At 46.0% G+C, this 22,999-nt stretch overlaps 1 protein-coding gene and 1 non-coding gene across 10 annotated transcripts in view; both read right to left on the bottom strand.

Moving 5' to 3' along the window:
* The window catches only part of ZFP90 (ZFP90 zinc finger protein), a 36,624-nt gene extending 23,580 nt beyond the window's left edge, over window positions 1-13,044 (bottom strand). For 2 of the 9 annotated variants that reach the window (XM_054454106.2, XM_054454107.2), the window contains exons 1-2: window positions 12,804-13,011; window positions 12,454-12,521 (exon numbers count right to left, since the gene is read on the bottom strand). In XM_054454106.2, coding sequence (XP_054310081.1) covers window positions 12,454-12,486 — 33 coding nt within the window. In that variant the 5' untranslated portion in view covers window positions 12,487-12,521; window positions 12,804-13,011. Of the gene's footprint in view, window positions 1-12,453; window positions 12,522-12,785 lie in introns of all 9 variants that reach the window. The other 7 variants (XM_054454104.2, XM_054454102.2, XM_054454105.2 and 4 more) reach the window with 7 other exon arrangements.
* Window positions 13,045-16,666: 3,622 nt separating this feature from the next.
* On the bottom strand, window positions 16,667-16,812 carry LOC129016439 (U4 spliceosomal RNA). The gene has a single exon (XR_008494828.1). It is a non-coding gene; the product is annotated as a U4 spliceosomal RNA (small nuclear RNA).
* Between the last annotated feature and the right edge of the window lie 6,187 nt (window positions 16,813-22,999).

Genomic DNA, 22,999 nt, shown 5'->3' with positions numbered 1-22,999 from the left:
CTTTCACCTCGGCAAGCGTTGCTTCAAGTGCTCAGGCTTCCTTTCTCGGCCTGGCTAAGGCTCACTCTTCACTCTTCACCAAGACTTGGTCAAGTTCTCTCCTCTGGGGCCCCATTTGTAGCCCAGGTCTGGGCTGTGTGCCCCTCCCATCCCAGCAGCTCTCCTCCCTGGGCCTCTCTCTAGCACAGCTCATAAGACACTACTACATTCAGGTGTCTGTTATCCAGTGGTCACTCCTACCAAATTGTGCTCCTAGACGGTCAAGACCTTGGCTCAGGCACCTTCAAATTTCCAGAGGCCAGAACCAGTTTGGTACATACCAGATAATCAAAAGTTTGCCAGAGTAAATAGGTAAAATGCACTTTGGTGGAAGTTAGTCACTCTGAGTCAGATCAACTTCAGGGCATTCTCATGCTACAGGTCACACCTTGAACCCTAACAAATGATCCAGTAACACCTTGCAGATAGCTGCTCATCCTTCTTCCAGATATAACAAGACTTCATCATCAACCCCTTTTAAAAACTAACAAAGTGGCTGGACGCAGTGGCTCATGCCTGTAATCCCAGCACTTTGGGAGGCCAAGGCGGGTGGATCACGAGGTCAGGAGATCGAGACCATCCTGGCTAATACGGTGAAACTCCCTCTCTAACAAAAATTTAAAAAAAATTAGCCGGGCACGGTGGCAGGCGCCTGTAGTCCCAGCTACGCAGGAGAATGGTGTGAACCTGGGAGGCGGAGCTTGCAGTGAGCCGAGATCACGCCACTACACTCCAGCCTGGGCGACAGAGCCAGACTCCGCCTAAATAAAAAAACAAAAACAAAAACAAAAGCCAAAAAGCAACGAACAAAGTTATTAAGAAGTATCACATGTTCCAGACAGGTGCAGTGGCTCATGCCTGTAATCCTAGCACTTTGGGAGGCCGAGGCGGGTGGATCACCTGAGATCAGGAGTTCGAGACCAGCCTGGCCAACATGGCAAAACCCTGTCTCTACTAAAAATACAATTAGCTGGGTGTGGTGGTGGGCGCCTGTAATCCCAGCTACTTGGGAGGCTGAGGCAGGGAGAATTGCTTGAACCCAGGAGACGAAGTTTGCAGTAAGCCGAGACCGTGCCACTGCACTCCAGCCTGGGCAACAGAGCGAGATTCTGTCTCAAAAAAAAAAAAAAAAAAAAAAAAAAAAAAAGAAGTATCACATGTTCCCTTTCCTTACGCTCACATACAAGAATCTTGGCCAAATGGTTGAGCCCAAAGCAAGGAACTAGGAACAGCATATACTAAGTTAAGAAGACTCAATTTCATGGGCTCCTAAAAAACTCCATAATGAATAAATGCATAATATCCTTGAGTAGATCTCACAACTCTTGGAGATCCAATTACCTCATCAATAACATGAGTTCCCTGAACTACAGAAATAAAGAGTTTTATGAGCAGATGGGGTGAAAGGGCACTTCCAGAAAGGACATGTACAAATACAGTTTGCCCAATTAGAAAACATCACATTTACGGCAATACAGTGTGGTGTCTCCACTTAAGCACTCAGTGGCCTCTGATACCAGATCGATCATAGTTTAATAAGCCGATAGTTGACAGTGTAACTAACAACGGTGTACAGAGAGAAGAACATCACTGTCAACCTTTGCACACACACAGATTCCTACTGCATCACCATCTGCAGTACTGAAGACTGGAAACCTGGACCTCCTCCTTGACTCTTCATTTTTCCTTTATGCCTTGCAATCACCAAAAGCCTCAGAAATGTCTCCTGAATTCAGTCCCTCGCCTTCATCCTTCAAATCCAGCTGAAATCCTCCCTTGCCAATAACAGCATTAACCCAGGAAATGGCAATCTACAGCCACACAGTCTAATATGGCAGCCACTGGCCACATGTGGCTATTCATTATGTTTTTAAATTAAGGATTTAGATGTTCACCCAATTACAAACTGGTTTTAAATACTAGGAGGAAAAGAAAAAGAGAAAACAAACTTACAAGTCACACTTGCAATGTAGCTAGTCCAAATGGGCATGTGTGATTAAGCAAAATACACACTGGGCCAGGCGCAGTGGCTCACACCTATAAGCCCAGCACTTTGGGAGGCGGAGGTGGGTAGATCACCTGAGGTCAGGAGACCACAGGCTGGTTTGAGACCAGCCTGGCCAACATGGAGAAACCCAGTCTCTATAAAAATACAAAAATTAGCTAGGTGTGGTGGCACACACCTGTAATCCCAGGAGGCTGAGGCAGGAGAATGGCTTGAACCCAGGAGGCGGAGGTTACAGTGAGCCAAGATTGCACCACTGCACTCCAGCCTGGGTGACAGAGTGAGACTCTGTTTCAAATAAATAAAATAAAATAAAATACACACTGAATTTCAAAGATTTACTATCAAGGAAAGAATGTAAAATACCTCATTAGTAATTTTAAAATATTTATCACATGTAGAAATGATAATATTCTGGATATATTGTTTTAAACAATATTACTAAAATTAATTTCACCTGTTTCTTTTTATATTGTAGCCACTAGAAAACTTAAAATTATACATAGAATGTGTATTTCTTTGGCACACCACTGTTCTACATTGTTCTAGGTCTCCACCTCAGGCCATCTTTCTCTCAAACGCTGCCTCCTGTCATACACCCCAAGCTTCTGCCACATGGACTCTTTGGCCCAGTAACAACATTTTCTTTTGTGTTTCTTTGCCTTTATACATCCTATTCTGACCATAATGTACTTTCTTCCCTCAGTTCCACAGGAAAAATTCCTAGTCATCCTTGTAGAACCAGTTCACTGTTGCGTTCCCTCCTGAAGCTTCCCCACATCCTCCGTGCTCCCCATCCCCCTTCAGCATTTGGTCCCCATCTCCATTTCAGAACCGTAGCCATCTACTTACATTTTTCTCCCTTAAGATTTTTTTTTTTTTTTTTGAGACGGAGTCCTGCTCAGTTGCCCAGGCTGGAATGCAGTGGTGCGATCTCGGCTCACTGCAAGCTCCGCCTCCCGGGTTCACGCCATTCTCCTGCCTCAGCCTCCCGAGTAGCTGGGACTACAGGCGCCCACCACCACGCCCGGCTAATTTTTTTTTGTATTTTTAGTACAGACAGGATTTCACCATGTTAGCCAGGATGGTCTCCATCTCCTGACCTCGTGATCCACCTGCCTCGGCCTCCCAAAGTGCTGGGATTACAGGCATGAGCTATCGCGCTCGGCCAAGAGTTTCTTAAACTCCTTTTCATTTCAGTATCTCCAACGCTGCAAGCGGAGAGTGTCCAGAATCACCTGGGCAGCTTTTCTAAATTGTCCATGCATGGAGGGTCCTGCCCAGCATCTTTTAAAAGCTCCTCAGGTGGTTCATTATCAAAGAGCAACAGCTCAGATTTCTTGAACACTCGCTGCTAGGCAAGCACTGAACTTGGTCATTTATGTGCACTCTCACCACATTTCCTCACTGAAGCCTTGTCACCACCCCACAGGAAGCAGGCACCACTTCCTGACCGGTTCTGAAGCATGACCCTGGTTAAGAACCACTGCCTGGCACAGAGCAAGCATTCCAAACACGTCTGCTGAGTGAATGGATACAGAATCTGGGTAATTCTCACTGGAGGAAAATGAGGAGTTGTTTCGAGGATTAAAAAAAAATGTGGGTTAGTGAATTAAATTCTTGGATTATAAAAAGCAGAGGCAAACAGAAAAATGAGGGCATTAACTGCCAAATCGAAGGCTGGTTCCTCTTAAGCATCAGCCAAATAGAAAAACCTCTGATAAATCTAGTAAGAAGAAATTTTTAAAAGATGAACTTAAAGATAGGAGGATAAGGCCGGGCACGGTGGCTCATGCCTGTAATCCCAGCACTTTGGGAGGCCGAGGCGGGCGAATCACCTGAGGTCGGGAGTTTGAGCCCAGCCTGACTAACATGGAGAAACCCCATCTCTCACTAAAAATACAAAATCAGCTGGGTGTGGAGGCGCATGCCTGTAATCCCAGCTACTCAGGAGGCTGAGGCAGGAGAATTGCTTGAACCTGGGATGCGGAGGTTGCGGTGAGCCGAGATTGTGCCACTGCACTCCAGCCTGGGCAATAAGAGCAAAACTCCATCTCAAAAAAAAAAAAAAAAAAAAAAAGATAAACAAAACAGTGAAATACACAATAGTGTGTTAAGAAATGCAAAAAATCTTAACAAAAAAATTTTAAATTCTAAACTACTGATGTTTACACAAAAAAGCAGAAAACTTTATAATTGAGGAGGAAATAGAGAAAATTGTTGCCAGACCATCTTGTCTATAATTGAGGAGGAAATAGAGAAAATTGTTGCCAGACCATCTTGTCTATAAAAATCCTGAGTCTAAATGTTTTACAGGTAAATTCTTTCAAAAGACAGAAAAAGGTGAAAAGCAATCTGAATGTTTCTACAAATGAAGGATAAGCATGACACCAAAACCTGTCCAAGAGAGTGCTTTCTCTCTGGTGTCTATTTCCCTTAGTAATACAGATGTTAAAAAATGATCAACTGGGCCAGACGCGGTGGCTCACACCTGTAATCCCAGCACTTTGGGAGGCTGAGGCAGGTGGATCACTTGAGGTCAGAAGTTTGAGACCAGCCTGACTGACATGGTGAAATCCCATCTCTACTAAAAAATCAAAACTAGCCAGACATGGTGGTACACGCCTGTAATCCCAGCTACTTGGAAGACTGAGGCAGGAGAATCGCTTGAACCCAGGAGGTGGAGGTTGCAGTGAGCTGAGATTGCACTCCAGCCTGGGCAACAAGAGCAAAACTCTATCTCAAAAAAAAAAAAAAAAAAAAAAAAAAAAAGATCAACTGTATTTTGAAAAACTTATGTATTGTAACCAAGTGGAATTTTACCCCAGCATTATGTATAATAGTAAAAATTTCAGAAACAACCTAAATGTTCTCTGAGAAATGGCTAAATTTTGGTGCATTCATACAAAGCAATATAATATAGTCATTAAAACTGATTTTAAACAACAACAACAAAAAGAATCCTCATAAAACTTATATGAAATTTAAAATATGTTAAAATTAAAAATGCTTAAGGGGAAAAACATGCATAAGGAGAAAAGGAAATTCATCAAAACAAATACAGAGGTCCTAAGGAAGAGGGATCATAAATGACTTTTTCTATCAAAAAGTCTAGATTATTAAGCAATTAATACCCAGAATATATAGAGAACTCCTAAAAATCCAACAAAAAACAATTCAAAAATGGGCCAGGAACTTGAATAAACATTTCTCCAAAGAAGACATACAAAGATGTTCAAAAACACTAATTAGTAGAGAAATGCAAATCAAAACTACAATGAGATATCACCTCACACAGGTTAGGATGGCTACTATCAAGACAAAACAGAAAATAACAAGTGTTGGGGGGATGTGGAGAAATTGGAACCATTTGTGCACTGTCGTTAAGAATGTAAAAAGGTACAGCTGCTATGGAAATCGTATGGTGGTTCCGGAAAAAAATTACCATCTTATGACCCCGCAATTTCTCTCTGGGTATACAACCAAAAGAATTAAAAGTCGGGTCTCAAAGAGATATCTGTACCCCCACGTTCAATAGTTCAGTGCCTCATGTTCACGTTCAGTGCCATAGAAGCATTATTCACAATAGCTAAACATGTAAACAACCCAAGTGTCTATCAACGGATGAATGGATAAGCAAAATGGAATTGTATTTAGCCTTAGAAAGGCTTTTATTTTAAAGCACTGTATTCAGACTTTAAAAGAAAGAAAATTCTGATATATGCTACGACTTAGATAAATCTTGAAGACATTACAATAAGTGAAATAAGTCAGCCACAAAAAGATACATACTGTATGATTTTGGCTAGATGTGGTGACTCATGCCTGTAATCCTAGCATTTTGGGAGGCTGAGGTGGGCAGATCACTTGAGGTCAGGAGTTCGAGACCAGCCTGGCCAACATGATGAATCCCCGGCTCTACTAAAAACACAAAAAATTAGCTGGGCACGGTGGCGCAATGCCTGTAGTCCCACCTCTCAGGAGGCTGAGGCAGAACTGCTTGAGCCCAGGAGGCTAAGGCAGAACTGCTTGAACCCAGGAGGCTGAGAATACAGTGAGCCGAGATTGTGCCACTCACTCCAGCCTGGGTGACAGAGCAAGACTCCGTCTTAATAAAAAACAAAACAAAATAAAACATACTGTTTTATTCCACTTATATGAGATAGAGTAGTCAAAATCATAGAGATAGAAAGCAGAATGGTAGTTGCAAGGGCTGGAAGAAGAAAGAATGAAGAGTTATTGTTTAATGGATTACAGAGTTTTCAGTTTTACAAGATGAAGAGTTTTGAAGATGGATAGTGGTGATGGTTGCATTACATATGAATGTATTTAATACCACTGAACTGTACACTTAAAATTAGTTAAGATTGTCTGCATATTTTATCACAATTTTTAAAAATTGAAAAAGATTATATCAAAGGTAAAAAGTCTCTAATATTATATATGCTCACATACTTTAATAAAATACACTTTGTTTTGAGTCAGAGTCTTGCTGTGTCGCCCAGGCTGGAGTGCAGTGGTGCAATCTCGGCTCACTGCAATCTCCACCTCCTGGGCTCAAGCGATTCTCATGTCTCAGCCTCCCAAGTAGCTGGAATTACAGGCGTGTGCCGCCACACCTGGCTAATTTTTGTATTTTTAGTAGAGATGGGGTTTTACTATGTGGCCCAGGCTGGTCTCAAACTCAGGCAATTCGCCCGTCTCGGCCTCCCAAAGTGCTGGGATTACAGGTGTGAGCCACTGTACCCGGCCGTAAGATATATTTTAATAAAAGTAATACAACACGGAAAAGTAAGGAAAATCATCTTATTTTTGAAACAGTTTTTTTTTTGAGATGGAGTCTTGCTCAGTCACCTAGGTTGGAGTGCAGTGGCATGATCTCTGCACAAATTATATTTTCCAGTCACAATTAGCCCATTTTATTTTCTGATAAAATGATTACATGAAACAATGTGATCTGCACTGAACAGTTTTAAAAAAATTTGTCTTTGGGATGTTAGGATGTCAAAACCTGTTCCTCTGAGAACTGTTTCAGGCCAGGTGCAGTGGCTCACGCCTGTAATCCCAGCACTTTGGGAGGCTGAGGTGGGCGGATCATGAGGTCAGGAGATCAAGACCATCCTGGCTAACATGGTGAAACCCCGTCTCTACTAAAAATACAAAAAATTAGCTGGGCGTGGTGGCACGCGCCTGTAGTCCCAGCTACTCTGGAGGCTGAGGCAGGAGAATCGCTTGAACCCAGGAGGTGGAGGTTGTAGTGAGCCGAAATCACACCACCGCACTCCAGCGCGACAGAGTGAGACTCCATCTCAAAAAAAAAAGGAAAAAAAAAGGTGTTCACAGGTGCTATGGGCACACACAGGAGCGGTACCTAACCTTACACAGGGGAAGGTGCAATCTGATCTGAGGCTTAGAGACTACCTCCTGTCAGCTCAGGGCGAAGCTGAGAAGGGGAACCTCTGGACTGAGGGAGCTCAGACATCCTTGACCACAAACATCCTGACCTGATTCAGCAAGTGGTCTGGTTTCCCCTGGTGGCCCCAGGAGCATCTTGTCTGAGTTTGGGTGACCTAAGCCAGGTTTTGCTGGGTCTGTTCACACTGATGATCTAACCAGAGCTTTTGTAATCCAGAGTCAACAGAGACCAGGCCCTGACCCCTCCTCCCAATTTCCCCTCTATCAAGGAAATCTCTTCTCTAACATGAAGAGATCTGGTCTCCATATGCAGCATTTTTCTTATACAACTTCCCTCATTTCTCTTTTCTATTTTTTTTTTTTTGAGATGGGATCTCTCTCTGCTGCCCAGGCTGGAGTGCAGTAGTGCAATCATGGCTCACTGTAGCCTCAAACTCCTGAGCTTAAGTGATCCTCTCACCTCAGCCTCCCAAGTGGCTAGGACTATAGGTGTGTGTGCCACCACACCTAGCTTAAAACTTCTCTCATTTCTTACTGTTCTGGTGGCTTCAACTTGAAGAATGGCAAATGCCTCTTTTGTTTCCTAACTAAAAATGTAGTACACACGTGATGAAAAAGAGGCCAGCCAGTGTGGTGGCTCACACCTGTAATCCCAGCATTTTGGGAGGCCAAGGCGGGTGGATCACTTGAGGTCAGGAGTTCAAGACCAGTCTGGCCAACATAGTGAAACCCCATCTCTAGTAAAAATACAAAAAATTAGCCGGGCATGGTGGTGCACACCTGTAATCCCAGCTACTTGGGAGGCTGAGGCAGGAGAATTGCTTGAACCTGGGAGGCAGAGGTTGCAGTGAGACGAGATTGCGCCACTGCACTCCAGCCTGGGTGACAGAGCAAGACTCCACCTCAAAAAAAAAAAAAAAAAAAAGGCAGGCCAGACACAGTGGCTCACGCGTATAATCCCAGCACTTTGGGAGGCTGAGGCAGGCAGATCATGAGGTCAGGAGATCGAGACCATCCATCCTGGTCAACATAGTGAAACCCTGTCTCTACTAAAAATACAAAAATTAGCTGGGCATGGTGGCGCATGCCTGTAATCCCAGCTACTCGGGAGACTGAGGCAGGAAAATCGCTTGAATCAGGGAGTCGGAGGTTGCGGTGAGCCAAGATCATGCCACTGCACTCTAGCCTGGCAACAGAGCAAGACTCCGTCTCAAAAAAAAAAAAGAAAGAAAAGGCAAATAAGGATGCATAATGTTTACATAGACATTGCTACTAACAATCCTATAGATACATAGCTATATCTATGTAAACATTCTAAATGGGTATCCCGGCTCCTCCATCTCTGCTCCCAGTCCCATCCTGCTTCAGGTGGAGCCAGTTCAGGAATTTGTTAACTATGTTCAGGGGAAAGGTCCCACTCATCAAAACACCTCTCCAAAGGAACTATTATCAAATATAATATCAAACTCTTTCTCCTAGGATTCATCATTCATGGCAATCTTTTAAAAAATCTAAGAAGTTGTATTAGTTCCCTGCCCCAAATCATCAGCTCAAGCTACACTGGCCTCTTTGCTGCTCCTTGAATACACCAGACACACATCTTGCCGCTAGGCTGTTCCCTCTGCCCAGAGCACTCTTCCCCTAGACATCAACTCCCTCATCGCCTTCAAGTCTGCTCAGGTGTCACCATCTTAATAAGGATAAGGCTTACCCTGACCACATCATTTTAAATTGCACCCCGACTACAAACCCCCCACCTCCCCACTCAGTCCCCCTTACCTTTCTCTACCTTTTTTCCCTCTTGAGATACTACTGCCTTCTAGGATACCATACAATTTATTTATTTACTGAATTCTTCTGTCTGCCCTCTCTAGAATATAAGCTCCTTGAGAGCAGAGTCCTTTCTAATTTTGTTCACTGAAGTATCCCAACTGCCTAGAAAAGTGCCTGACACATCATAGGGCTCAATGACTACCTGGTGAATGAGTAGATGAATGAATAATCAATGAATGAATTACAAGGCCAAAAAGAACAAGTCCAAACTCCTTCTATTCTCCTCCACCCACTGCCAGCAGCCCACAGCTGATGTTACAAAGAAAATGCTTTAATGAACATGCACCACCATCTTCTTGCCTACCAACTCCCTCGATTCACCAAGTCAATCAGCTCTACCCTCTCCCTTTTGTTTTTTGGGGTTTTTTGTTTTGTTTTTTTGAGATGGAGTCTCACTCTGTCACCTAGGCTAGAGTGCAGTGGCGGGATCTTGGTTCACTGCAACCTCCACCTCCCAGATTCAAGCGATTCTCCTGCCTCAGCCTCCCTAGTAGCTGAGACTACAGACGCCCATCACCATGCCTGGCTTTGTATTTTTAGTGGAGACACAGGGTTTCACCATATTGGCCAGGCTGGTCTCGAACTCCTGACCTCAAGTGATCCGCCTGCCTCGGCCTCCCAAAGTGCTGGGATTACAGTCCCCTTTTGTTTTCACCTGCTTAGACTCTGCTCCTATTCAAAGGTGAAAACTCCACTGGCTTCTTCCCACCAGCAGAATATCCTGGCCCCTCTTAACTCCAAGCAGCCTCTGGACCTCTGCAACACTTGACACCAGCTCTCTTGTGCTCTACTTCTGCAGGAGACTGTCTGCTCCCACTAAATTAACTTTATAGTTAAGCAGTCACAGGACTCATTACTAATCTTTGCATTCCCCTGAGGGTCATGCTCAGAGAAGGGGAACCACCGCTAAAGGGAAATTTCTGCCTGAAAAACCCCGTTTAGGACCAGTGTTCTGTTTTGTCCTTCATCCCTGGTTATCATCTGCAGCCTGAGTTAGATAACCCACGTGGACATCATCAGGCCATCCAATGAGAATGCAACTGAGCCAGCGTGTTCAGGGAACGTAGCTTGAAAAGTCAAGTTTACAGTGGTCCTTAAAATTCACTGCTCAGAACATGAATCCACTTTCACCACTAAAAAGGTATCCTCCCACTATGGAAAAGACCAGAGTCCCTGATGAGGTGTTAAGTCATCTAATTCTCACAAGCCTATGGAGGACACTTTGCATGTAAAGGGGATAACGATCATGATGTGCTCTGGCTCTCCTCAAACCAAGTAACTGTCTTGTTTTAGTACTGTCAGGTGTCTTACTCCTTAAGGCTCATCCCTGTAAAACAGAAACATATAATAAGAAGTAAATATATATATATCTATTAGAAAAGGCAGGCCAGGCCCGGTGGCTCACGCCTGTAATCCCAGAACTTTGGGAGGTCAGGAGATCGAGACCATCCTGGCCAAAATGGTGAAACCCTGTCTTTACTAAAAATACAAAAATTAGCTGGGCATGGTGGCACACGTCCAGCTGTGGTGGCTCACACCTGTAATCCCAACACTTTGGGAGGCTGAAGCGAGCAGATCACTTGAGCTTAGGAGTTCAAGTCCAGCCTGTTGAAACCCCATCTTTACAAAAAATACAAAAATTAGGCCAGGCATGGTGGCTCACATCTGTAATCCCAGCACCTTGGGAGGCCAACATGGGCGGATCAATTGAGGTCAGGAGTTCGAGACCAGCCTGGCCAACATGGTAAAACCCTGACTCTACTAAAATACAAAAAAATTAGCCGGGTGTGGGGGTGTACTGTAATCCCAGCTACTAGGAAGGCTGAGGCAGGAGAATCACTTGAACCCAGGTGGTGGAGGTTACAGTGAGCCGAGATCATGCCACTGCACTTCAGCCTGGGTGACAGAATGAGACTTTGTCTCAAAAAATAAAATAAACAAAAAAATACAAAAATTAGCCGGGCATGGTGGCGTGCACCATGGCAGAGGTTGCAGTGAGCCAAGATTATGTCACTGTACTCCAGACTGGGTGACAGAGAGAGACCCTGTCTCAAAAAAAAAAAAAAAAAAAAAAAGCATGGTGTATTGTATGCTTAATTCACTGTAAACTGCTCTTTTGAAGGACATTATTAAGTTGGTGTTTTTATCTTTTAAACTTTTTTTTTTTTTTTTTTTTTTTTTTGCAGAGACGGAGTCTCACTATGTTGCCCAGGCTGGTCTCAAACTCCTGGGCTTAAACGATCCTATTGCCTCAGCTTCCCAAAGTGCTGGAATTACAGGTGTGACCCACTGTACCTGGCAACTTGGTATTTTTATTTGAATTGATCTTGATGTCTCACACACCTAGCAACTACAATCTGTCATTTTTCCTTAATTCTAAAGAGAGTGTAGATTCAAAGATACAGATACCATCTGGATCTTGATGTATTTTCACCAATATGTAAATCAATGGATAACCTTAGAGTTGTGACGCTTCTAGAAAATGCCCCCTCTGCCACAAGAATAAATGAGTTCACGAATCAGCCTCACATTAATTAAGGTGAAGGCTGGACTTCTGGCGGTGGGGAGTGGTGTGCTCTATTACATTTTTGTTAAAGCAGAAAAGGACACAAAAAGCTCTGGGAGAATCAGCCCTGGTTTTGTTTTTGGTTGTTTTTTATTTTGTTTTGTTTTTGCCTCCTTGCCCAAGAAAGCCCATCTCCAGCCTCTTTCTAGACATGTTCTAACCAGGCTTCTACGGCCCCTTACGGACTCTCTATTGGCCCTGGGTCAGAAGCTGGGGCTCCTCTCTTCCTCACTTGCCGACAGTCACTTCCTCCTCTACAGTGTTCCATCCTGTCACCCCACTCTCTCCATTTCTTACTGACGAGAGTTCAAAAAACTGGCGTGGCATTCAGGACTCTCAAAACTGACACTTCCCAACGCATCCAATCTCAACTCCTCCCACAAGATCGCACCACACTGGCCCTCTCTATCCCACAGAGCAGCCTCCCCTTTGGGAATCCAGCTCCCCAAAGCCTGGGGTTTTGCAAGGCTAGGAGGCTCCGATCGAGCCAAACAAGCAAGGGAATCGCCAGGCCGAGAACAATGACTGCTCCAAACACCTTGGGAAATGGGACGGATGGATGAGATGCCCAGGAGGTTAGGAACGCGTTGCTCACCTGGGGCGCGGCCGTCGGAGGCCTCGGGGCCATTCCTGCCTCGCCAGGGCCCGGCTCCGGGGCAGGAGCTGGGGAGAAAGGACAGGGCCCACTCACCCCGCTGCAACACCGACCCCACCCCACCCCGCCCCACCTCCGCCCCAAACCACATCTCCAGCGGAGATGGTGGCGAGGACCGCGGAATCAGCCCGGGCCTGCCGCTCTCCATCCCCGAAATGAAAGGCTCGGCGGCCTCCCGGACACCCCCTCCGGACACGCCCAGTCCCCTTCGCAAGGTGGTGGGCGAGGCCCGGCTGACACCCCGCCAAACCCAGGAGGGGTGCCGCCCAGACCCGCGCACTCAGAATCACCGCCTCTGGGGGACTCCAGATTTCGCGACCTCCGGCCCACCCAGAGCCTCGGGCAGCTCCTCCCGCCCCCGCCGCAGGCTCGGTTATCTCCAATCCTGATCTGCGGAGGGGCCGCCCAAAGGGGCCTCAGCCGCACCGGGGTCGGACAATGGCCGCAGCGGCGGGGCAGAGCCGGAAGTGCGCCTGCGCACGCGGCGCCTTGCTCCCGCAACCCCGGGTCCGCGCCGGGCGCGCGAACTACACTTCCCAGAGGCCCGCGCGCGCGAGCCCCGCCTAGGCGGCCTCCGAAGGCGCGTTAGGGACCCCTGCGAGGGCCGAGGGAGGCGGCCAGCGTGGCTCGAGTGTGCGTGTCCCAGTATTCCACAGTCACTGTCCGCCTCCTCTGTGCAAGGGGCTTGTTGCCAGCTGAGGGATCGGCCGGGAAAGACCCTGGTTTCGGGGAGCAAGAGTACGCCCCTTTGGACGAGGCTGACGATAAAAACGCAAACATGTCAACAAGATAATGTCAGGTCCTGACTTCAGCTGTAACAGTGACACAGGAAGGGAGTGACACAGCGTCAGAGGGTGGGGCATTTGCATCTTCATCAAAAGGCAATTTTCCATTTCTCGTTTCAGAGAAAAGAGAAACTTCGGATAAATCTGTGGCCTCCTGAGCAATGTGCAAAGGCAGACCTACTGCCGTGTTATTTCATTACTTCGTAGACCCTTACGCAGGATTTTGTGTTTGGGACAGGCCAACAGTGATGGAAGTTTTTTCTTTCTTTGTTTCTTTTTTTTTCTGAGACGGAGTTTCGCTCTTGTTGCCCAGGCTGGAGTGCAATGGTACGATTTTGGCTCACCGCAGCCTCCGCCTCCCGGGTTCCAGCGATTCTCCCGCCTCAGCCTCCCGAGTAGCTGGGATTACAGGCATGCGATGCGTCACCACGCCCGTCTAATTTTGTATATTTAGTAGAGACGGGTTTTCTCCATGTTGGTCATGCTGGTCTCGAACTCCCAACCTAAGGTGATCTGCCCGCCTCGGCCTCTCAAAGTGCTGGGATTACAGGCATGGGCAACCACGCCCGGCCCGATGGAAATTTTCAACACAAAGATAGGTCAACTTTTAGATACAGCTATGAGGTTTATGTAATTATGTCTTATATATCACAGACATTCAGGCTACATTTCCTAGATTTCAGCTTGATTTCTTAGCATTAGAGCATCGCATACCAACATGGTAGAAAATGACTGCAACAAAATGTTCCTGATGTCACACTGCTTTATCAAAAATATGAACATTCAAAAATAAATGCTTTATGCCTGGTGCAGTGGCTCAAGCCTGTGATCCCAGCACTTTGGGAGGATGAGGCTGGCGGATCACCTGAGGTCAGGAGTTCGAGACCAGCCTGACCAACATGGAGATAACTCGTCTCTACTAAAAATACAAAATTAGCCAGGTGTGGTGGCGCATGCCTGTAATCCCAGCTACTCAGGAGGCTGAGGCAGGAGAATCACTTGAATCCGGGAGGCGGAGGTTGTGGTGAGCCGAGATTGCACCACTGGACTCCAACCTGGGCAACAAGAGCAAAACTCCATCTCAAACAAAACAAAACAAAAAAGGGAGAAAATTTCCATCACTGTTGGCTTGTCCCAAACACAAAATCCTGTGCAAGGGGCTAACAAGTAATGAAATAACACGTCAATAGCACAGGAAGGCTGAGGATGGAGGAGCCCAGGAATTAAAAGACCAGCTTGGGCAACATGGCAAAACCCCGTCTCTACAAAAAATACAAACATTAACTGGTTGCAATAGTGTGTGCCTGTGGTCCCAGCTACTTGGGAGGCTGAGGTGGGAAGATCGTTTGAACCCAGGAAGCAGAGGTTGTGGTGGGCTATGATTTCACCACAGCACTCCGGCCTGGGCGACAAAGCAAGACTCTGTCTATATAAAAATTAATGAATGCTTTCTATCACTGCTTTGTGAATATAGTGCTCTGGAATTAGCAGAACGCATAATTCACAAGTATGAATTAGAGTGGACTGGGAGGCCTCTCTGAGGCAAGTGACTTAGTAGCTGCAACTTAAGGCAACTGCAGGCTGGGCATGGTGGCTCACGCCTGTAATCCTAGCACTTTGGGAGGCTGAGGGGGGGCGGATCACTTGAGGTCAGGAGTTCGAGACCAGCCTGGCCAACATGGTGAAACCCCATCTCTACTAAAAATACAAAAATTAGCAGGGTGTGGTGGTGTGTGCCTGTAGTCACAGCTACTTGGGAGGCTGTAGCAGGGGAATCGCTTGAACCCTGGAGGTGGGGGTTGCAGTGAGCCAAGATTGCACCACTGCACTCCAACCTGGGTGAGAGATGGAGACTCTGTCTCAAAAAAAAAAAAACAAAAAAAAAACCCAACAACAACAACAAAACAACTGCAGGTGCATAAGGGGAAAAGAATTCCAGGCTGAAGAAACTGAAGGTGCAAAAGCTCTCAGATGGGAACAAGCTTTGTGTGCTTAGGAACAGATAGATGCCTAATGTACCTTAGCAGAGTGAGGGGTAAGAGAGTGAGCAGAGCAGAGGTAGGGCAGGTAGACTGGGGCTTGATGGAACAAGGCTTTGGAGGTTGTGATGAGGGGTATGGATTTTATTTTGAGAGTGATGAGAGCCATTGGCTTAGTAACAGCAGTGGAGTCACTTATTACTATGAGAGAATAAGAGGAATTTTTCCTACTGTCCCAGAATTGGTAACCAGGACTCAGAGTTGAGGATTAAGTTCTGCATTCTAAGGAAAGATGAAAACATTTGGGGTGAAAACCTCTCAGGTCTTATCAAAGGAAGCTGGGTGCTGAATTCTGAATTTGCTGTTACTATTAACCATTGACACAATGCCACCCCTCTTTTCCCAGGCTATATAAGAGTATGATGGGAAAGAAAAGGAAAAACCCGTATCCAGGCACAGTGGCCTGTAATTCCCAAACTTTGGGAGGCTGAGGAGGGAGGACCGCTTGAGCCTAGGCGTTCCAGACCATCCTGGGCAACATAGTGAGACCTTGTTTCTACAATAGTAATAATAATAATGCCAGGTGTGGTGGCATGCCGGTAGTCCCCAACTACTGGGGAGGCTGAGGTGGGAGAATCAGCTTGAGCTAGGGGAGGTTGAGGATGCAGTGAGCTGAGATCGTGCCACTGTACTCCAGCTTGGGTGACAGAGCAAGACCCTCTCTCAAAAGAAAGAAAAAGAATTCCTCAGATGAGCAAGCCTTCCACCTAGTGTGGAAGGCAGTGTTCACCCCCACTCCCACTTGCAAGATGAATGTGAGAAAGAGCACTCAAACACTGAGCCTACCCAGGAGCGCGGAGGTTTTAAAAACTGTACTGCCACCTCCCAGAGAAAAGTGAAAGAGAACAACGCTGTTTGTAACGAGAACAACCTGAATTTCTGCTATTTGTGTAGAAAGTGCATGTACTGGAAAATAATTGGGCTTTTAGCCCCCGGGGAAAGGTGTGCAGTTCACAATAGTAAGAGGCTGTGGAATTAACTGGGTGTGAGAAGAAGCTCACACCCATTTGGAGACTGAAGGAAGCTGAAGCAGAGCCGGGTGTTCCAAGTCAGGTATCTATTGATTTCCTCTAAGGAACTCACAGATGCACTTCTGCTTCTGGGAGTGTGGCTCAGCAACTTTAATGCTGGATAAAATAACTTAAAGATCTTTTAAAATGTATTGATGAGCTAGAAAATTGGTAAGGAATACAGAGAAACCCAAACCCAAACAAAATGAATAACTTAGAGAGTAGTAGGCAGAACGTGGAACGCTAGCTTTCACCTGGGAATCATTTGCCAAATGAGGCAAACTTGAGCTTTGTTTTTCTTTCTTTTTTTTTTCTTCAGTCTCCGTAGAGACTATCAAAAATTAAATTGCCAATGCCTAGTATAGTTCAAGTCATTATGGCAGTGTGTTGGGAAAAGTTTTCAATTAGCAATAATTGTGCCTCGGATAAACCTCATTGGTTACGATACTGCCACTGCACAAAGCTAAGAGCTTTGTGTTTCATAGTCCTGTAGGCACAAGAGCCAAGTGACAAAACCCAGACCCCATCCAAAGTAGGGTATCTAATAGGAGACACTCCCCATCACCCAATAAAAATTGGGCCTCCATAGATGAATACTCACTCCCATGGTAGAGACTGCAAGGTAAATTACCTGTTTCAAACTTTGACAATGAGTAGGGGGGTTGGTGGAGGTGGTTGGTGGATATCTTTCCTGAGAATTTGTAACCAAAGCTGGTTCCTATGTGGAATTACAGCCTGTATACACAGTCCCTGGGTGGTCCAAAAAACTGCAAGCTGAGAATGTAGTTTAAATTGGTTCTCAGCTAACAGTGCTTCCAGGCATCTGGCAGAATGAAACATAAATCCAGTCTGGGAGAACTTGCCTTCAGTCCAGGCTTCAAAGAACTTCCCCAGATATAATCCCAAGAAATATGAGCTCACAGCCATGAATCACAAACACAAAGCACATACATAAAACATGGAATCATGAATGACAGACAGAAAAAATAGTATAATAATATTCATAACAACCTCAAATATAGGGAGTTGTCAGACACAAAATTTATAATAATGTCTAATATGTTTCAGAAATTTATTTTATTTTTATTTATTTATTTTTTGAGACAGTCTCGCTCTGTCACCCAAGCTAGAGTGCAGTGGTGTGATCTCAGCTCACTGCAAGCTCCGCCTCCCAGGTGCATGCCATTCTCCTGCCTTAGCCTCTCAAGTAGCTGGGACTACAGTCACCTGCCACCAAGCCAGGCTAATGTTTTGTATTTTTAGTAAAGACAGGGTTTCACTGTGTTAGCCAGGATGGTCTCGATCTCCTGACCTCGTGATCCACCCGCCTCGGCCTCCCAAAGTGCTGGGATTACAGGCGTGAGCCACCACACCCGGCTGTCAAAAATTTATTTTAAATAAACTAAAGTAGGGGTTGGACATATGAATAAAGAACAAGAGTCCAAAATCTTAAGAACCAAATAGAATTTAAAAAAATGGCTGGGCGCGGTGGCTCACACCTGTAATCCTAGAACTTTCAGAGGCTGAGGCGGGTGGATCACGAGGTCAGGAGATCGAGACCATCCTGGCTAACACAGTGAAACCCCGTCTCTACTAAAAATACAAAACATTGGCCAGGCGTGGTGGCACGCGCCTGTAGTCCCAGCTACTCGGGAGGCTGAGGCAGGAGAATCACTTGAACCCAGGAGGGGGAGGCTGCAGTGAGCTGAGATCACGCCATTGCCCTCCAGCCTGAGCTACACAGTGAGATGCTGTCTCAAAAAAAAAAAAAAAAGTAAGAAAATCTTTAAGTTAAAATGTAATGCACATGGTTAACAATAGATTAGACACAGCCGAAGATAAAATTAGTGAATAGAAGGTCAGTCTGAGGAAATTATCCACAAATGGACAAAGAGATGAAAAAAAGTTTAAAAAAGGGAGAGAGCTATAACACATCTAATCTGGGTTCTAGAAAAAGAAAAAAAGAGAATTGAGGCAATATTTGAAAAGATAAAGGCTGAAAATTTCCAGAACTGATGAAAGATATAAAGATTCTGGAATCCTGACACTCCAAGCCAGATAAATAAAAATAAATTTACATTGAAACACATCATAGTGAAACTGTAAAACACCAAAGAAGATCTTTAAAATCCTAGAGAGAAAAAAGAGATTACCTTTGAAGGAATGAAAATTAGAAGATGGCTAGCTGGGTGTGATGGCTCCCAGCTACTCGGGAGGCTGAGGCAGGAGGATGGCTTGAACCTGGGAGGTGGAGGTTGCAGTAGGCTGAGATTGCACCATTGCACTCCAGCCTGGGCAACAGAGCAAGACTCTGTCTCAAAACACAACAAAAAAGGAGAATTAGAAGATGGCAACAATGGAAGACAGCTGGAATTATATCTTCATGAATGAGGATTAAATAGAGGGATTTTTGGAAAAACAAAAAAAGTCATCAACAGAGACTCATTAAAGTTGGGTGTCTTTCAAATGGAAGGAAAATGATTCCACATGGAAAGTCATATATAGACAAGGAAACAGTGAACAAAGAAAGTGGTAACTACCTGCCGGGCACGGTGGCTCACGCTTGTAATCCCAGCACTTTGGGAGGCCAAGGTGGGCAGATCACAAGGTCAGGATATCGAGACCACAGCGAAACCCCATCACTACTAAAAATACAAAAAATTAGCCTGGGCGTGGTGGCGGGCGCCTGTAGTCCCAGCTACTTGGAGAGGCTGAAGCAGGAGAATGGCATGAACCCGGGAGGCAGAGCTTGCAGTGAGCTGAGATCGTGCCACTGCACTCCAGCCTGGGCGACAGAGTGAGACTCGGTCTCAAAAAAAAAAAAAAAAAAAAAAAGTGGTAAATCTATGTGTAAATCTAAATTAAAATTGACTATGTAAAACTATTGATTATGTCTTGTGCGTTTAAAAAAAGATGAAACTAAAATCCAGGTCAACAGAAAAAAATCAAGGTTCTCCTGATGAGAGATTAAAGGTTCTAAGATTATTATATTGTTTTGGAGGATAAAGAGGGACTTCAGTGGGTTGACTATATGTCAAAGGTCCCTATGGCCTCTCGGTCTCTCACTTTCTCTGAATGTCAGCATTTGTTTCTTTCTCCTTTATGAAGACCTCACAGCCAGTCAACTGAACTTTTTTCCTACCAGGGCTCTTGATTCTTTTATCCCCACTTGTGCTGAAACTGACCTACAAAATCCAGTATCATGCCAGCTGAAAATTGCTGGGAAAATGAGCCTGTTGACAATTTTTATACCCACTTTTCAAACCCACTTCTCCACTTCACCTCCAGTCTTAATGACAGATGTTCCTTTGCTGATTTGGATAAAAGTGCTCTCTCTCGGGGTCCTTGGTCCCCAATCCCTTCTAATCTATCATCCGTATTTCTTCTACATCTTACATTTTTTTTCTTTTGGCTTTTTCCATTGGACTTATAACCATGCTTAAATCTCTCCCTTCTGAAAGAGAGACAGACAGACAGACACACACACACACACACACACACAGATTTCTTGTCCCCAGACGTCTCTCAGCTGCCATTCTTCTTTACCCCATGCATTTCATCTGAACTTCCAGAAAAAGTATACCATCTTGTGAAGACCAAGTCCTCACTTCCCATTCATGCCTTGTTTGACTGTTGTTTGGCTTCTACCTTCACCTTACTCTGATACTGATTTTGCCAACATGACTAGTGATTTAGCTAGCTGATGACCTGACTGGACATCAGGCAGATTTTATCTAATGCTATCTGGCACTTATTTCCCTGAAACTCTTTCCTCCACTGGCTACTAATACTGCCTTTTCTGGAGCTCCTAGAATTTCTCCTCTACATCCCACCTTTCTCCCCACTCCACCCATTTCCTCTTTTTTTTTGAGGCAGAGTTTCGCTGTTGTTGCCCAGTCTGGAGTGCAATGGCACAATCTTAGCTCACTGCCACCTCCGCCTCCTGGGTTCAAGCGATTCTCCTGCCTCAGCCTCCCGAGTAGCTGGTATTACAGGCGCCAGCCACCATGCCCAGCTAATTTTTGTATTTTTAGTAGAGACGGGGTTTCACCATGTTAGCCAGGCTGGTCTCGAACTCCTGACCTCAGGCGATCCACCCACCTCAGCCTCCCAAAGTGCTGGGATTACAGGTGTGAGACACCACACCAGGCCCTTTCTTCTTCTAACAGCTTTATTGAGATATAAATCATATACTATAGCACTCACAGTTTAAAGTGTACAATTCCGTAGTTTTTACTGGATGTAGAGAGTTATATAACCATCACTATAATCGAATTCTAGAACATTTTCATCATCCCCAAAAGAAAACTTATGCCCATTAGTAGCCATTCCCTAATCCTACCCTGCCACCTTGCAGTCCTAGGCAACCACTGTTCTTTTTCTCTATGTAGTTTGCCTATTCTGGACATTTCACATAAATGGGGTCATGCAGTATATATTTGTTTGTATGTGTGTGATTGGCTTCTTTCACTTATCGTCGTGTCAGAGGCATGTGACCCAGAGCAACTCCATCTTAAATAGGAGCTAGGTAAAATGAGGCTGAGACCTACTGGGCTACATTCCCAGACAGTTAAGCCATTCTAAGTCATAGGATGAGATAAGAGGGCGGCAGAAGATACAGGTCATAAAGACCTTGCTGATAAAACAAGTTGCAGTAAAGAAGCTGGCTAAAACCCACCAAAACCAAGACGGCGACAAGAGTGACCTCTGATCATCCTCACTGCTATACTCTCAAAAGCGCCATAACAGTTTACAAATGCCATGACATCAGGAAGTTACCCCAAATGATCTAAAAAGGGGAGACATAAATAATCCACCCCTTGTTTAGCATATCATCAAGAAATAACCATTAACATGGGCAACCAGCAGCCCTCTGTTTATGGCGTAGCCATTCTTTTATTCCTTTACTTTCTTAATAAACTTGCTTTTGCTTTGCACTGTGGACCTCGCCCTAAATTCTTGCTAGAGAGCCAAGAGCCCTCTCTTGGGGTCTGGATAGGGACCGCTTTCCTATAACAGTAGTGCTTCTGAGGTTCATCCATGTTGTAGCCCATATCAGCAACGCATTCCTTTGTATTTGCTGAATAATATATGATTATATGGATATATCACATTCTGTCTAGTCATTCATCAGTTGGTGGGCATTTGGGTTGTTTACACTTTTGGCTTTATTATGCTCCAACTCGGGCTCAAGTGACCCGCCCGCCTCTCCTCCCAGGGTGCTGGGATTACAGGCGTGAGCCATCGCACCCAGTCTCAAAGATTATTATTCATAAAACCTGGAGTTGCTATGGGAGAGGGGACCAACTGGATATTTTGGAGAGTGAAGCTCTCCCCATTCACAGAGCTCTAGTGGTTGGCTCGGATTTCTGCACAGACGGAGACACACACGAAAACACACACTCGGGGGAATTCATCGGCTCCCGCTCACAGTTCCAAAATGCCACCCCAACCAGAACCACCCCTAAGCCCTTAACCCAGCGCACCAAGGTCCCAGGTGCACCAGAAGTGGAGTCTGACTCGTGCAGGTCCTCTGACTGCTGCTGGGGAGGGGGCCCCGCCCAGGCTCTACGTCCTGAGCCTTGGGGAAGGGAACGAGCCCCTGAGGAATGGGGGTTGGTTGGCAGTGAGTCCCAGGAGCAACGACGCGCGCCTCTCGACTGCCGCCCCGAGTTGGAGGCACCGACCTCTCCTCTCCGTTTCAGGTCCGCGCTCGGGACTGGGGGTGGGGGCGCCCGGAGTGAAGAGGCAGACTAGTTGCAGGGAAGGCGCCTCGCCCAGCACCTGCTGCAAGGGGTCGAGCAGCCAGACTCCGTCCCGGCAGTTGTCGTCGGGTTGCAAGACCCCCCAGGTACTAAAAGCCAGCAGCCATTTTTTCCCGCGGGTCCTCATCTCCCTGTAAGCCGCCGAGCCACGGGCTGGAAGGGGAGGGCGGGGGAGTGCCTCCCTGCCAATCACAAGCCACGTAGTTCGGCGCGCTCTCTCCATGACAACGGCCTGGGGTTGACAGCTCCTCCGGGTTCTACTAGCTACTCAGATTTCGAAGGCTGAAAAGACCGACTCACATGTCTCCTGGAAACCGGGAACGCAGGGGCGGACGAGAGAGACTGGCAGAGGTCTCCACGTGCCCAAGTGGTGCCTCAAAGCCTCTTCAAACCCCGCCCCCCGGTGGGCAAGAGGGCACTCCTGGGCTTGGAGGAGGGAGGATGAGGCATTCAGCAGGACCTAGTCCTAACCCAGCCCGGGAGAGCGTCAGGGACCCGTCGTTAACGTCAACTGCCTTCCTTATTGCCTGCTCTATCTTTCATATCCACAAGGACCCCATTCTCCATGATGTGCTTATTTCACGTTGCATGTCTGTATCAAAACATCTCATAGACCCCATAAATATATACACCTACTGTGTACCCATACAAATTAAAAAACAAAAACAAAAACATCTACGAGGGACCGGGCTTGGTGGCTCACACCTGTAATCCCAACACTGAGAGGCCGAGGCGTGGGGATCGCTTGAGCCCAGGAGTTTGAGACCAGCCTGGGGAACACAGTGAGACCACCCCCCCTTCTCTACAACAACAACAACAACAAAAACCATAAGCAAACAAAAATTAGCCAGGCTTGGTGGCCCAGCTACTTGTGAGGCTGAGGCAGG

This window comes from Pongo pygmaeus, chromosome 18 (genome assembly GCF_028885625.2).
Source record: "Pongo pygmaeus isolate AG05252 chromosome 18, NHGRI_mPonPyg2-v2.0_pri, whole genome shotgun sequence".
Classification (NCBI taxonomy): Eukaryota; Metazoa; Chordata; class Mammalia; order Primates; family Hominidae; genus Pongo; species Pongo pygmaeus.
This window is presented reverse-complemented; position numbering and strand designations above follow the sequence as displayed.